At 27.5% G+C, this 18,113-nt stretch overlaps 1 protein-coding gene across 1 annotated transcript in view; it reads left to right on the forward strand.

Moving 5' to 3' along the window:
* LOC107457473 (protein couch potato-like) overlaps positions 1-18,113 on the forward strand; it is a 230,925-nt gene that overhangs the window by 202,376 nt on the left and 10,436 nt on the right. The window contains exons 5-6 of the mRNA XM_071187649.2: positions 192-333; positions 10,167-10,300. Coding sequence (XP_071043750.2) covers positions 192-333; positions 10,167-10,300 — 276 coding nt within the window. The remainder of the gene's footprint in view (positions 1-191; positions 334-10,166; positions 10,301-18,113) is intronic.

Raw genomic sequence — 18,113 nt, forward strand, 5'->3', positions numbered from 1 at the left:
TGTAATTAAAAGATTCATAACTTATAAACACTCTTGAAAAATGATGTATTAAAGCTAAGATGCGTTATTTCATTGCGTAAAATATTTCAAATAATGATCATTCATTATATTTTAAATAATAGTTTTTACTTATCATATAACCATTAATAAAAGTTTTAGTTGATGATTCTAATGCTAATTCTCTTTCTTAGCAGGGAGTAAGATTTGATCCAGATCTTCCTCAAACCATACGTTTGGAATTTGCAAAGAGCAATACAAAAGTGAGTAAACCGAAACAACCATCACCACCAGCGGCTCCTTCTCACCCAGGCTTACTGCACCCGATAACTGGTCGTAAGTATAACTATAATTCGAAATACTAGTTTTAATAAATTAAATTTTATTTAAAATACTCAATAATTCTAAAATTACTCTATAAGTCTAATATCCTTATCATTTTAACGAACGTTACAGTGTTCGCACTAATTGTTGCATGAGATGAGCCAAAAAGTTATTTTTTACAAACGGATCTGGTCCGATTTCATAATTTAGGGCAAAAGAGCTACTATTGGACATTTCTCTACCAATAAACCAGAACAAAAGCTTTATGAACAAACTTAGTCTGGTTCTGTTTTAGTCAGCATGGAGAAACAAATTCTAGCAAAATTATCATACTATACGGTTATGACATTTCGGACAAATAAAGCTATAATTCTAATTAATAAAATCAAAATATACGGTATTTAAAATCAAAATATACGGTACACTAACCAAATTTCATCTCATGTTATATAACTCTATTACATTGTTAATTTTACCAAAATCAATACCAATTTTACCACATTCTGACAGTTTTGACCATATTTTTTTTCTCAGTGTGCAATGATGAATATCCGTAACTTAAAAGCGCTAGTTTCTTATTTGAAAGAGGGCACACATTTAGTTCCTTTTCGAAAAGATCGTGGTACGCTGAATTAATTGAGAAGATGCCAAGTTAAAACATGTTATCGTACAAATTAATCGTTCCTAAATTTAATCACACGATTTAATGATTTAACATGAACGGAAATATAGTTCAATTTAACACCGTATTAAAGTTGCAGCAAATTTGCACAAAATAATGTTTTTAAAGTGCTAACATTATAGTACCGATTTTTCTGAAAGTGTACTTATCTGAAACGTAATTTACACGTTTTGTACTGCAGGAGCATGTTGCAAATAAGGTAGCACTTTCATTTTTAAAATTATTGTATTTTTCTGAAGTTTTAACAATTATCCATCCAGCAGAAACACCACAATCACATTTCAGATAAAAAGAAACTTTACGTTTCAGTAACAGAAAATGATATTTAGTTTCAAAAATAATGCTGCCATGTATTTTTCTTTAAATTTTTAGTTTTATTGAATATAAAATAATTTTAGGTCACCTGCAATAAAATATTTCTGAGGCCTGTCTTTTTTAAACTTTTTTTTTACTTAACGTATAAAGTCACATATATGAAACGGGATTTTGATGTTTTGTCATTTATGAGAATGCATTGCAAAATGAAGCAGCCTCACTTTAAAAATACGAAGTAAATTGACACTGTGAAAATTTTTGCGAAAAAAAAAAGTATATTTGAAAAATTAAAGATCTCTTTAAAGAAAACTGCTTAGTTTTTATACAAAACAAATTTAGTTTAAATGTTTTCGAAAAAAAAATTTAGAGACGTAATTGCATTAAACTAATTCCAGATTCATCGCGTTTGCTTTTATTTTATTGAAGAAAAAAAATTTAAAAAATAATACCTTTTAACCTGCGTTTTTTTATTTAGTTTGAAATATTTTTCTCTTATACCTGAACAGTAGTAAGCCACTAATACAGTTCAAAATTCCTGTCTTTATTTTAAACTTTCAATGCATTAAATGGTACATCGAATAATAAAAATCTCAACCAGAAAAGGCGAAAATCATTTTTCTTATTATTTTTTCAATATTTTTATATTCAATATTTTATACGCATTAAATATTCATCTATAGATTGTTGAAGCAGCAAAAATAAAATGGATTGAGATTTTTTAACTATATTCTACATAAGATGGCCAAAAATCTCCATTGTTAAACTATTACTATTTTTGTGAGTATAATATAATATTTGAGTGATGCGAAGATAGAAAAAGAAATTTCCTCTCGTCTCACAGAATGTAAGGAGCAAAAGACAAAGAAATGAAAACATCATGTAAGCAATCTGTGAACGCAAATCCATTTATTAGAGAAAGAAAGTGGGGGATTAATATTTGATAACAGCCTAAAAATGAAAAAGGAAATATGGCCAAGCACCTTACCGGAGCAGTTATGACTGCACCCACTCCTACCCCCACAGAGAGAGGACCAGTTTATAGTATAAAAGAGATGCAGTGATAAATATTTGAAACCCCTTCCTTGTATATTGCGACTCTAAACTCCAGGTACACGTAGCAGGACTACGGAGCTGGTAATTGCATCACATCGAATATATCCTCTCCCTTTACCTACGTTTTCCCCCCATGAATTGTTAACCAGACCAGAACGCTCCTTCCAAGTTGCTTTTGCCTCATGAGGGTCCTCTATGGTCGGGGAGGGGGTTCTAAATAGGTGCAGTGGTAAAAAAATGGAGGCGAGCTAAAATAATCACGCACCAAGCATTGTGGGAGAAACCATACAACTATTTGAGGTCAAATGTATTTTAAGGTTACAAAAACATATTTTTCCTTACCAGATTTCCCGTCAACAAAGTAAAGAAGATTTTTTGCTAAGGGCACCTTAGAGAATAATTCCTAAGAGGTAAATTTTGAAAAATAGAGCTACCACGTTTTACAGTGGAGATTATTTTTTTTTTGTTAGCTTATTCTCTTTTTTATCAACCTTATTTTATTTACTCCCTCTGTTCTATAAAATTTTTATGAGAGTGGAGAAATAAAAACATTATACAGGTCAGTTGATAAACAGGGAAGGGGTCAGTTGGTGAATGTGAGAAAATAGAAAGAACATTTCTTAAATTATGTCATTGCTATATTTATTTTTTTAAACTTCCTTTTGTGTTTTTCAACTGGTGAATTTTATTTATTTATTCATTTATTTGCTTATTTTTCCATTTGTCTTTCCATATCATAAAATGATACTCTTTTCTTTTAACACTAACTAAATTTAAGACAGTGTTACTATGTAACTCATCACAATCTAGGAATTTACCATTGCTTATTTTTATAAACCTTATATTAATTTCAAACAAATTAGAGCGGATTAAAAGAAATATAATTTGAAGTTTTATTAAAATGGAGATAAATGATAAAACTAATGTTTGTATTTTGGAAGATGATACAATGTTATAGTTGAAACCTGACTTGAAAAAGCTGGCAACGAATGTGTAGTTATCAAGGGTTAACTTGAAATATCTTATGACAGCTGCTTTGGTTATTGGAATTGAGGCAAAATACAATTTAGATGTATTGGATTATACAGAAAGTAGTTTCATTTTTTTCCCAACATAGGATATAATTGAATTTTTTCATAGTCAACTTTACACTTGAGCAGCATAAACATTATATATGCTTTAACAGTGATATAGCACTGACTACTTAAGAAAAAATTCGATTGATTCTACAAAATAGTTTTGGGATAATACCCTTACAAATACAAGAAGTGAAAAGCAGAATTTTTGGCATATTTTATTTTTTTTATAATCAAAAAGTTTGAAATGCTGTTCATGCAAGAAAAAATTATCCGGTGCGTATGAAAAAGATATATTGACAATACTCTTGTGTCATAACTGATTTGCCCAATTTTGATCCAGAAGTTTTGATTTTAAAGATGCATCACATTTTGGAAGACCAATTAAAGCTGATGAAGACATATTGATGGCATTAACTGATGCAAGCTGGTGAATAACAGCTCGTGAGATCACTGAGAAATTTAATTTACTGAAAATGACAGTTCATGATAACTTAAAATACTTAAGTTCTATCTCAAATCTCGACATATGGAATCTTCATCTTCTCTTACAGAAGATTTCCATCTATCCGCAATTTGCTTTTCAAACTTCACGAAAATTATCTATTTTTAAAGAACATCATCACTGGGGACTAGAAATAGATTGTCTACAACAATGTGAAACAAAAGAGATATTTTAGGCAAAAAAGATAAAACCTGCTCAAAGCAAAGAAGTCAAAAATCCCTGGAATTAATATTTTGCCTGGAGAGAACAAAAATTTTATGAATGTGAAATCATGCTACTGCCAGAAAGATGGCAAAAGGTATTGTTCCAGAATGGACATTATACATAAATCAGTAAAATATCTATTCATTGTAAGAGAATCATCCTTCAAAAAATCATATTTTATAAACAACCAGATACTAAGCTTATATAGTCATAAATCATTATTGCAATTTGAAAATTATCTATCAATTTTTAAACGAAATTAACTATTTTGATGGATGGCTTCATGCATGCACTGAATGGTTGAAGACTCAAAATACACCTTTCTATCTGATTCTGTTCATTAAACACTTTTTTAGTTTCTTATTGAGACTGTTTTTCTATGCTTAACTTATTAAAGATTATTTTAGTTTCTTTTGCTCCTTGATAAGGCCTTTTCTGATGCTTGGGTTAAAAAAAAATATTTTTAAAATGCTCTTTTTCAATACTGTTTAGTCAAGAAGAAGAAAAATTAGCAACGAATGGAGCATTTTGAATTCGTACATCTCTTATAATAGTACATATTACTCGAATTACATTTTATGTACCATCTATCAGAATTAACTCAACCTAAAAGCAGACAAACATTTTAATTTTTTCAGTAAGTCACTCTTAATATTTTTAAAAAAACTGATTCCCTAAAGGATTTTTACTTAAATGAAAGTAATAAATATTAAGAATAAATTATAATTTTTTCATATTTTATGATCTTTAACAATGCAGTAATGAAGTAAAGTTTCAAATACTAATAAACTCAAATACTAATACTTTTCACTTATAAAAAATCTGCTAATTTTCTTCAAATTGAAATTTTACATAGCTGTAGGCCTAGAGAGCAAAGGTCAGAGACGGAAAAAAATGTAACCTAAAAGTTATTTATCATTGTTATAAAAAGAGGATGCTACTTATTAAAAGTCATTGTTTTACATGACGAAAGAGCTTTTGTAAACTTGCTTAAAAAATTATGAAAAGTCATCTTCAGAGATTCAGTTTTCAGCATTTCAAAAAAAATATCTGTATAAACTTTTGCTTAACAAAAGTGGATTTTTGAGAAATTAATTATTATTAAATAAAGGTTATTATCATCAACCTTTAATAAATATATGTTGATAAAGCTCTCCAGCTTATGTTTAATAGCTTAGTTTCTTCATCAACATCTCTAAATATTTAAAAATATTATTAAACATTTATCCGCTTACTTCTTGAAATGACGATTAAAATAAAAATTATTGAAATTTCAAAAGAGAAGAAAATTAGTTCAAGTTTCAAAGAAAAGATAAAAAACACAAAATTTATCCTCAGAAGTTTTTTTTTTTCTTTTTTTTTGCAATATTTATGCATATAATTTGCAATCATAAACAGAAAAAATAATCAAAGAAAATCTCCACTAACAGAAAGAGAATTAGTAGGATGGAGGTACTTCCACTCCACTACATTTAATCTTTTCAAAATCATTTAATGCCATTAAGCAGAGTAGAATCCTTCGAAGACAGTAAGTAATGATCAGAGATTCAATAATCACTTTTAAGTTGATTTATTGCCATAATCAACCACAAAGTTTCAGCTTTCTAGCTCTGACTCGTCAGAGGTTCTATGATTTAGCAGTCAAGTTTGACTGACTTCTATAATCCCGGAGGAAAGCAATCGGACGTGTCCATTAAAACCAGCGGTCACTAAGCACAGGTATTCTACCTAGTTCGTTGATCTAATGGGTATAAGACAGAAAAGCTCATCTTCGCTACTATCCTTGGTGAACTTAAACACGGTGGATGCTCTTTCCCCTGCCAAAGTGAAAGATCGAGCGTGTCCCAGATCGCGCTTCGTCCCATCGATCAGAAAGAGCCTCAGGCCAGAGATCTGTGTCTTTAAACATTGTAGCAGGAAATATGGAGGTCGGGCGGACGTCGACAGAACGTAGGATTTATAACAGAGAAGTTTCAGAGCATTCATCAGCCATAAATGCGTTTACATCCTATGACGATGTCTTTCTTTATTCTTAGAGAATGCGTTTAGATAATGTAATTTAATGCAAAAAGGAAACTCTTAGTTCACAAACTTTATATAAAAATTCTAAATACAAGAATACATATTTCCATACGACACAAAAAATTCTATTGATTTTAATTTTTTTTATAATAGCATGTAGAAAGCAAAAGTAATATTTTTATGTAGGTTGTACTTTTTCCAACCTATATGTTTTGTAATTCACTGCATTTTAAGCCTCTGTGAAAATATGCTCAACGTTAAACCCAAACACCCTACAAATTTACTGCGATCTTAATAAGGCAATTAATTAAATCATATTTCAGCAATTTAAGGATTTAAGGTCAATTTACTGTAAAAAGTACCACTGCTCTGAATATCGGTACTTTTTACCGTCGAATCCATTTTTACCAGAACGTGTCAAGGAAAAAATCTGATGTACTGCAATTTTTGCAGTAATAATCACCGTAAATCACCGAATAACTCTAATTAAAAAAATATTGCTGTAAAAGTTATGGTATAATATTTTACCATAAAAATAGATTTTATAGTAAGAGGGATTTTACGTATGATGTTCTCAAAGTGTCGGTACTTCATACCGTAATTTGTCCCGGAATTTCTAACAGTGTGTTTCAGTTGAACCATAGCATCTTGTAATCAAGTTTAGGCAGTATTAAAATTCACGATATTGCATGACACGATATTCACAATTCATTTTGTCGTCTAATTAAGGTAGCAAAAAATGTGGGCAGAATTATTGAAACATTGAAGGAGGAGAGATCGAACAAGCGTCAACAGATCATAGGATTTATAACAAAGAAGCTTCAGAGCATTCATCAGCCATAAATACGTTTATCAGCAATAAATCCGTTCATCAGCCATAAATGCGTCCATTACGATGTTTTCTTAATTCTTAGAGAATATAATACGAGCAAAAGAGAAACCTTTTGATCAAAAAATTTAAACAAAAACTTTAAACATAAGAATATGTATTTTTATAAGACACAAAAGTTTTTAGTTTATTTTTAAGATAGCATTGAAGAAAGCCAAAATAATATTTTTATGTAGTTTTCAGTTTTTCAAAACTATACTTTTCGTAATTTACTGCATTTTAAATATCTGATAAAGAATCTGCTCAAAACTGAACCAAATTATCGTACAAACTAGCTACAATCGTTATAAGGCGTTAAAGTGAACCATGTTGCAATTCAAGTTAAACCGTAACACCATGTAATCAAATTTAGAAAGTATTAAAATTCATGATATTCACGGCTCATTTTGTCGCCTTATTAAGATTGCAGAAAATATGAGCAGTATTATTTAAACATCGTAGCAGGAGAGATGGAGCAAATGTCAACAGGACGAAGGATTTATAACAGAGAAGTTTCAGAGCATTCTTCAATCTGAACTGCATTTACATCCTATGATGATGCCATTATTCCAAGAGAATGTGTTTGAATAATGCAATTTTAAAAAAATGAAATATTTCTATTTTTCTTTTACATACTTCAAATAAAAAAATTTATCATAAAATTTTATAATAACTGGCGTTATTTCCAAAGGGCTGCTTTCTAAATAAATTGCTTTGTCGGTTTCAGTTTATTTTTTTTGATAGCGATTAGAAATGCCAAACTAATATTTTTTATCCATTTTCCTACATTTTAAGCCTATACTTTAAGCAATTTCTTGCATTCTAAATTTAAAGATTACTTGAAACTTCAAATATTCTCAGAAAAATCAGTTTAACATTAGTCCATAATACCGTATAAATTTCGTGAAACCGTTATATGGAACGATGTTAGAAATTTCTTAGTAAAAATGGTTAAATAGAAATTTATTTAATTGTTATTTTACCATTTTCAACCAAAACAGTTATATAACCATACAAAAGAAAATATTCAAACTGTTAAATGTGAGGAAACAAAAGGTATAGTGACTGTTTTTACCTAATACGGTTTAACAACTAGAATTCAATCCGTGCTAACTAGGCCCACCTTGTGAAGCTACTTTGTTTTTCGCTGCTGGGTACATAGTTTAGCTGAGAGGAATAATCTGTCATCTCATATCCGACTGAACAGGGGTTCGAATCCATGAGTTATTTCCACATTTTTCCTTCCATTCCTTCAGTACATGAAGAGTTTCTTCGATCCGTGAAGGATTTCTTCAATTTCTCCCCAAGGTTTTCCTGCACTCTTCGATCCTTGAACCTAGACTACTAGAGTGCGAAACCATCATTTACGAATTAATGGCGTAACAACCACGTAGCTCCAATGTCCGTTTCAGTTTTACATTTATGGTTAATAAAACCATGCTAGTTGTAAGTGGTTTTAAAACCGCATAGTTTTGTATTTATGGTTTTTTAAACCGTACCAGTAGTAAATATTTAACCGTGAAGTGAAGAAATGTTCACTTTACGGTCTTGGACTGCCGTTTTACGATTTTGGACTGTTGCCGGTTATTTTACCGTAATTTCTGAATAAAAATTTTAACAGTGTATAAAATTGATTCATGTTTCGGATGTGTTTAATCGTCGAAATGAGTCAAATGTTCATTTTTTTAAATAAAAATCATCTATCTTAATGTATCTGACTTTTTTTATTTATTTTTTAAATAATCCAACTAAACAGTGCCTTATTGTATGGCGCTACATTAACTGAATAATCTTTTATGCTTATTTTGTTGATTGTTTAATTTATCTTGTCCCCATAACTGACACTTCAAAGAATAGTATCCAAATTTAAAGTATACATGATTATTATACAAGGTAGAAAGATTAACTTTTTAAAAATAGAACGTTACCAAAGTTTGCCTTCTACATTAAAAAAACTCTTTTGATTTAGTTTCAGTGCTTTTGTTCCAATTAAAAACTATCTTTTTCCTAAAGTTTCAGTTTAAATGTGAAATTTCAAATTTTTCTCATATTTATCTTTTTTATAATTTTCTGTTTAGTTTCCTTTTTAAATTTTAAAAAAAATGAATGCTCACTATGAGTTAATGAAATCTTAAAAGGTATATACTTCTATGGTTTTATGAATTAAAGCTATTATACATACAACAATTATAGCAGTTAGAATTTATAAAAAGAAAATTTATACAAAAGTAAAGCCTCTAAACTTAAAACTTAAAGCTACTTTTAATATTTAGAAATCCTTATTTTTGGAAATAACAATAATGAATTGGAAATTTTTGACAATAACAGTAATTTAGGTTAATGATTTAAAACATAACTTCTTAAAAATAAAATTGTACTTACTCATAATTCTGTTAACCCCGTTTCTACACTGTTCGAATTTTCATTATAAAATTACTGTAAAATAACTGGCAGCAGTCTCTCCATCCTTTTAACCGTACAGTTTACGGTAAAGAGCATTTTTTACCTTTTTAAAGAACACTAAAAAAATTAAAGAAGATTTTTTACCTTACAGATTTTTAAGCATTTACAACTAGCATGGTTTCAAAACCTCAAAAAAAAATACTTTTATTGGACAATGGAGCTAGTCTTTGAAGGGAATGGAGGATATATTGTAGTGTCAGCTCTGGAATTCTAATCCCATTCTGCCTGTCATGAAATTGACGGATTAGCCCTCGAGGCTATAATATGTACCCAGCTGCAAGGAACTAAATGTCTTTATTCGGTGGACTTAGTTGGTGTGATAAAATTCTGGGTGTTTAACCGTATAAGGTGAAAGCAATTAATAAACAGTTTTTCACTTAGTTAGCAATTTAAATACCATCTTATTTATGTCATTTGACTGTTTTGTTTAAGTATGGAAAACTATTATTTAATGGATTTTGTACATACATCTACGATTTACTCCCTTTACAGATGAAATTTTTTTTCTTGTCATACTCTTATTGCGCGTATTTTTCTAACATTTTTTTTTCTGTTTATCCTTCTTAAAAGTTACTGATCATCTCAGTGTAAAACTTAAAAGCATAACCACACAATGTTTGAACTTTTAAAATGAAAATTGAAACAATTTACTTTCAGAAGAAATGGGCACTTTGTTACCCGCTGTTCCTGATGGTTGGCCCCATCATCCTCTTTCATATACTGAAGTGCCAGTATCTACAGCTTTGCACTCAGCAGCTATTGTGCATCCTGCACTTCATGCCCAGTTGCCAGTAAGTTCACCTCCTTATCACATCCTTCTTTCCCTCTATCAATCAATGATATCTATTATTAAAATGCTCAATTTTTGCAAAAACTGTAGATAATAATTTTATATTAAAAAAGATGTTTTTGCTTCAAATATTTTTTTCCCTTTAGAATTGACAAAAATAACACAAATACTGTCAATTTAAAAATCCAGTAATTTGCATATTTAATGAATAATTAAGTTGGTAAAGTTTGTTCCTGAAGAAAAATTCGTTAAAAAATAGCATTATAAAACTTAAGTTACGATGAATTAAAATCCTAAATTCTATCAGAAAATACGATGAGAATATCTCATTCCTAAAAAACATATTTGATTTGATATGTTTAATGATCATAGGCAACATTTGCTTGGTTGATGGTCAAAACATAGAACTTAGAAAGATTAATAACTCAAAATAAATATTATAAAAATAATTTATTTTTTTTAAATTGAATGCATATTGAGAGTAACAAAATTTTATTTAGCATGTTTATTAAACTTCAAAATTTAAGCTGTATTTTTTAGAACACTTTTTAAATTTATTTATTCGATAGAAAAGATCTACAGCTAGCTATAAATGACACAAGAAAAAAAACTTTTACCACGAATAGCAAACAACTTTTTCCTCTAATGAGGATTTTGGACATTTTAAATTAAAGGCTATTATTTGATTTATAATAAGTTTTTTTGATTATTTGTTACCTTTATAACTTTCAAATAAGTAAGTCAACTTTTTAATACAGGATACTGTTAGCATATTTTAAATTTACACAGTTTTCTGTTATCGTAATATTTTGAACTAAATTTATGTATTTTGAACTAAACTTTGACTTTAAATGAGGAAATTATTACTAAAATCAACATCCGCGAAATATAAGTTTTAAAATAATTGTGGTAAATTGGTATATCAATTAGGTAAGTAATCTAATACTATTATTAATAAAATGCTTTTACTCTTAGAGGTGGCTGCGGCTAAGTTGGATTGAAACAGGATTAACTTAAATTATAAAATAAAACTGAAATATCAAATTAAACTGACATATAAAACTGAGGAACTAAAATATTTCACAATATATTGACAGTAATATGAAATATTATGACATTTCGTAATGAAATCATGAAATATTATGAAATAATATTATCGTCATGAAATATTATGAAATATTACGTTACAGTACTGACCCTTAATTACTTAATTTATTATTCCAATAAAATTTAATTCTATTCGAAATTTACAGTAACTTGTAAAATTTTTACAAATGGAGCTGACATGCATTCGGAATGTATATGCTTATATTGATTTCTCAAAAGGTTTTTAATAATTGTTTATAAATGACAATAAATTTCTTTAACTGAAATTTTATGCTCTTTAACTGAATTATTAAAATAAAGAGAAAAGAGTGAACAAAAGTACATAATAAGAGAGTAATATATGAATTAAGTAAAACCTTTTGGTTGAAATAATGTTACTAGTGACTTTTTAATGCACATTTTATTGAATAAAAAAATAAAATGAATATTGATATTTTTAATGAAAATATTACTTTTAAACTCAAAATAGTTATAACATTTCATAATGAAACATTACTTTCCACATTCTTGCTTCTACAATAATTGGAGTCTTTTTGGAGAAGTTAGGCCAAAATAGTTTAATTATATTGCTGACATACAGTATGAACTTAAGTAAAACAGTAAAGATAGACATGGTATTCTGCAATTTTTTAAAAAATAAGCTTATAAATACTTATTTTTAACATTCATGAATGTACTATAGTCTAAAATAAAACAATATTATGTAAATTTTTTAATAAAATCGAAATGACATTCAATGTAAAATTCGTTTTTCGTACTATAATCTGTTTATTCGTTTTCCTTTTATTCTCAAAAACTACATTTATAAAATATGAATTTCTAAAAGGTTCTGGCTTATAGAAATTATCCTGGATATGATTAACGCTTTGCTTGAATTTTATGTCCCATAACACGATACTATTTTTATTGCTTATTGCTACTAATTTAGTATATAACAGTTAGTTTTCGAACGTCGAAACAAATATCTAAAGAAAAACATGAGTATATAGATATACATAAATTTAAAATGTAAATAAATCTATATGCTTATGAAGATATGTTTATAAATTACCTAGTGATTATGATGTTTATAAATAATCTAGTGCCATTTTTAATCAAAAGAATTTAAAAAAGGGAAAAAAAAAATTTGGGGGGGGGGGGGGAGAGAGAGAGAGAGAGATCTTGCGCGAATGATATATTTTTGTTAAGTTATGTTTAGACGATAAAGTGTTGCAAACTATTTTTTATCAAGTAAGACTATTAAGTAATTTATAATAATTTCAATTTAAAAAGTTTTATAAATATTTCGCACAACAGTTTCAAATTTCATGGATATTTAAAATTTTTCAAAATTAAAAATACAATACATAAAGAAACGAGAAAGAAAGAAAAGAAATCAGAAATAAAAAAACTTTATTTTACTAAATTTTCTGCTTATTTTAAAACATATAATATTATTACTTAATATTTCATGGATCGATTTGAGTATAAATAACTCAACACAATCAATACAATTTTTCCCTAATATTTTGGTCATAATTTTTCCCTAATATTTTGTAAATTTATTTATATGTCATATCGTCAATTGGAAGTTTACTAAACGCAATTCTAAATTTATTTTGTATTGTTTTATTTTTAAAAAAATGAAGAGCTACACAAAATGCCAAAGAGAATCAAAATCTAAAATTACGCAAAATTAAAAGAATGCATTCTTAAAAGTATACTTACATAAGTATAATATTTGCAGAATACTAATTCATTAATAAAAAAACTTAGCCTCAAGCTTTTTTCTGAACATAGCCAAAAATTGCTTTCAACACTGTTAGAAATTTCACGGTAAAAGTGGTGAAGTAGTAATTTATTTAATTATTATTTTGCCATATTCAAACGAAACAGTCAAAAATCCATAAAAGAGATCATATTCAAACTATTTAGTGTGAGAAAAAAACTTTATTATTTGATTTTATCTAATACGGTTTAGTAGCCATTCTATCCGCGAAAATGTTTATTTTAGTTTTATTTTTATAGCTGAGAAACTATGCTTGTTGTAGATAGTTTCAAAACCGTATAGTTTCGGATTCACGGTTTTTTAACTGTACCAGTTGCAAACGGTTTCAAAACCATAAAGAGAAAGAAATGTTTTTAACCATTAATTTTATGGTTAATCGGATGGGCAGACTGTTTCGTTTATTTTACCGTAATTTCAAAATGAAAATTCTAACAGTTTAGTCGAACTTTATAAAACGTTACATTATTAACACCACACTCATTATGTTTTGTTTTTGAAGAAAAAGTAGGCAATTTATGTCAAATACAAGGAGAAATATCAATTCTTCTAAGCTAGTAATGCTTTCATAGATTGATCCCTAAAATTGAATTGTGTATTGTTGACAATGAAAAGCTAAACTTGCGATTATTATTATTAGAGTCTCGGAAATTACAATCATTCAAAAAATTGCACTGGAATGGTTAACGAGAAGTATCTCCTTGTTAGGTTTACTTTAATAAAAACTATTTAACTAACATTAATGTATTCGCATGAACACTTTCTATAGCTTTTAAATCAGCGAAAATCAAGCCGATGGAAACCATAAGTTTTTGGATTGAATCAATCTGTTCTGTTAAAATAGCATTAGATCAATAAGTTATTTTCATCTCTGAGGTACGAATACTTATTAGGAAGTAGTCAATATTTTATTTTAAGACTTTCATGGAACAAATTACCTATACCGATTATTTTTATGGGTAGTTCTCAGAAAAGGGAGCATGAGACAAATCTAAACTATAATTTGGCAACAATCAAATTTAAAATTAATTCACATTAAGATCTTTAGAGTAAATTTTCAATTCCGTCTAATGACAGACATATAGATTTCACAAATCTTAAAAATATCGTAAGTTAACAGGAATTTTTTTTTTTTATATTTTTTGACATAAATTATTGTTAATGCGATTTAGAACACATTTTAGAATTCCTTTTTATTTTTAAATGGCCACATTCTTTTAATTTTTAAGTAAATAAATTTAGTTACAACGATTTTTGTTTCTTATTTCCTTACACAAGCATTTCGGTAGAAAATTTTTAAATAATATAAAATTTACAAACGTTAAAAAGTAATATTTTTATATTTAATATAGCAAAAAATATTTAAATTTAATTATAAGCTTTTAGTTTATACAATTACTCACAATTTTATGTGCCTTCAGCTTTTTTTTTACTATTAGCAATAAAAATACTTTTAATTAAATACCAAACTAAAATTTCAAGTAAAATATAGAATTATAAAACAAAGATAATTAATCATGTTTATTTAATTTACTACTTGTTGTCCATGCCCCTTTTTAAGTAAAGATTCTTAAAAGCATCATAAGCTAACGGGAAATATTTAATTAAAATAATTAAATATTAACCTTAATTTTTTGATTAAAATTACTTTTAATATGGTCCGGGGAAAATTATAGAATATTTTTCTATTTTGCTTAGATTCTTTTTAATTATTTATGTTGTTTTGCCATTAAATAGTTGCATAAAAATTGTTTGTAGAACTTTTGTTTGACATAAGAGAAATAATAATAAATTTAAAAACTAGGTTTGATTCTTATTTTTAATACAACTAACAATATTATCCTTTGATATTCGCTGTTTTTGTTTCATAAAGTAATTGTCTTCTGTAGTTCTTTGCTATTAAAATAAATGTCTTTTTTTCAATTTTATTTTTAAAATTGCAATTTTCTTTTTGGTTACTTTTTTAATTCGTAATTATCGGTTTATATTTCTTAAAAATCTATCATAATTGAAAAAAATTTGTTTCGACCAGAGGAACAAATTAAAGTAAAACGCCTTAGGCACAAATATTCAAAATTTTATGAAGTTATTTTTAAGTTTTTGAGGTAAATTAATTTAAATTAAGGAATGCAAAAAAGTTTATTTAGAGAAAAAAAATAAAATTATTTTCTTACATTCCATTCCCCTACTATATTTTATATTCTTTCATCGGCATTTAAATTTAAGATTTTAACCAAGATTGTTTGTAGTAAATTTCTATTTGATTTCATGGAATTTAAAGCTGATATACGGAATATTATTAAATATTAATATATTGATATACGGGATATTAGGTTTTTAGGCAGCAATGATTCAAAACTGTTTGAGCATTAGTATTGAATTAAAACAAAATTTTTATTGACTAAAAAATTTATAAAACCTCAAATAAAAGCAAGCATATGTATTGTATTATTAGACTTTATAAATATGAAGCTTTTGCTATGGTTACAACAATTGAACTTAAACCTGAAAGCAGTGTCTTTGCTTATACAGTAAAAATTTAAATGTTAAACCAGGGTAGTAACATGATTTCAAAATATCTTCATAAGCTTAAAAATTAAAAAAAAATTTCTGCATTAAATTATGGATGATTTATGGGATATTATTAGTGAAAATAGATTACATCTGGACAATGAATTATTTACTCTGTTTTTATAGTTTAAATTTGAATTTCGAGCGTATCCATCAATAGCTTATTCAAGATACTTAAGCCAATCATCAAGATACTTAAGCCAAAGATACATAAATTAAATTTTCTACAATTACTTAAATAAGAAGTTATGTAAAAAAACTATATAATTGCCAAAAATAAGATAAATTAAATTTTATACAATTACTTAAATAAGAAGTTATGTAAAAAAACTATATAATTGCCAAAAATAAGATATATTCGTTAAAACTAAGCCTGCATATCAAACGAATTTAAAAATATATTGTTGCTCTTTAGCATTCTATTAAAGTATCCCAAATAAAAGTGGACACAGTTATAGTGTCATCCCCTGTTAGGGTAAAAACATTGAAATAAGAAAAGAACACCACAGACTGAGCGCAACTGATTAACTAGTTCGCCCAATAGCATTTTAAGTGAGTGCAAAGTTGAGTTACGATGGATGCGTCCAGAATTCAGCAACCAGAAGTAGCGCGATTTTTAATGACAAAAGCGATCATATGAGGACATTTAATGCCAAATAATTATCCTTTATGAAGAATTATTTTCGGAAAATCAGCCGTCAATGGCAGTACATAAATAACGGATCTACGAAGAACGTGAACAATCAAATGCCATGCTCTCTTATGAATCGATTGCTGTTGCTATTGAAATGATTAAGAAAATCAAAAAGTATAACAATTAATATCTGTGCAACAAATAGTCATTCTGCAGCTAAAAATCATACAACTTCACATCACTCGTTTTTCTTAACTCTACATTTACTTTAAATGCTTTTCTGTGGACCTAATCAATAATACGCAGTCTACGTATTATTGATTAATAAGTCTACATCCTTTATAACCCTAAACCGTGGAGCTATATTTCTAACCTGTCCACTTTTTATTTGGGCACCCCTTTTATTAATATGCTTATTCAAGCTAGACTTGTTATTCTACTCTTTAACGTTATTCAAATTAAGAGTATATTAATATTTCTAACTTAAGTAGTTTATCATAATATTCAAACTAGGCGGTTTAGAAAAATTGGATGACAGGAAAAAAAAATTGTAGAAAAATTAGATAACAATGCAAAAACGTCTAGCTAAATACTTTAATTATTAAATTTGATTAGATAATAGTGAACAAAATTGTGTGTTCTATATTCAAAAATAGTTGCTTAAAAAGCTGAATAAATATTTTTTTTAATAATTATTAGATCCCAATAAAATTCAAATAGAAACGGACTTTATTATAATAAAGAAATTAAGAGTTTATTTGTCTTGCATTTCGACTAAGTTTTTCAACTTAATGGTAAATATGAAGCTATTTTCTTTTCTTTGCACTGTTTTTTTTATAAGAAATGCATAATGCTCTATAACTAGAACATTCGGTACAAAATTAACTAGTAAAGTAATTGAAAGTGTAAAAAAATATCAACAAATTATATATTGACTCGGCAACTACGTTTTTAACAGAATTATGGAATTTCTACATAAATTGGCTTGTTTCATATTTGATTTGTAAACACACTTTCATTTTTTGAAACTACATATTTTAAATTTGTTTACTTCATTAATATGCATAAATATTTAAATTTCTTATTAAGCTCCTACAAAAGTTGCCATCCGGGTAATAATTCGCACCAAATTTCACTCTCGAATTAATATGAAACTTGAAAGGAATGAAACTTCATTAATTAAATGATCTCTATTTTTTAATTCAATGAATGAATCTTTAACGATTATATTTTTATTGTAACATTTAAGCTAAATACGAACTATTTATTATAAATAATATTTCTGAAAAGTGCTAATTTCAATGTAAATGATTATTTGATTTGGGCATTTACAAACAGAAGGTGAATAATCTATAAAAGCAAATGCTCGTACCTCGACTTTTCATAAAAATAAAAGTGAATATCATATTAGCATTTCACATTACCATGAAAATGTATCGCGCTTAACTTCTTTCTCAGTGGGATCTAAAACAATGAAATTTTCCTTCCTTTCATGTTTTAAAATAAATAAACTCCCATCTGAAACTATTATGCTCTGATAATTTTCCATAATATTTAGTAGTCCATTCCTGTATAATTTGTAGTTCCTGCTTTTTACTCCTATTATATTATTAGGTTCTTAATTTGCATTAGGGGTTGTGCATATATAACGTTATGAGTTTAATAAGAATGTGAATAAAAGATCTTCTTATTTAGTCAGATACTTATATAGTAGGATACTTCTGTAATAAGATACTT

Source organism: Parasteatoda tepidariorum, chromosome 11 (genome assembly GCF_982258835.1).
Source record: "Parasteatoda tepidariorum strain Cologne lab strain chromosome 11, Ptep-v5.0, whole genome shotgun sequence".
Classification (NCBI taxonomy): domain Eukaryota; kingdom Metazoa; phylum Arthropoda; class Arachnida; order Araneae; family Theridiidae; genus Parasteatoda; species Parasteatoda tepidariorum.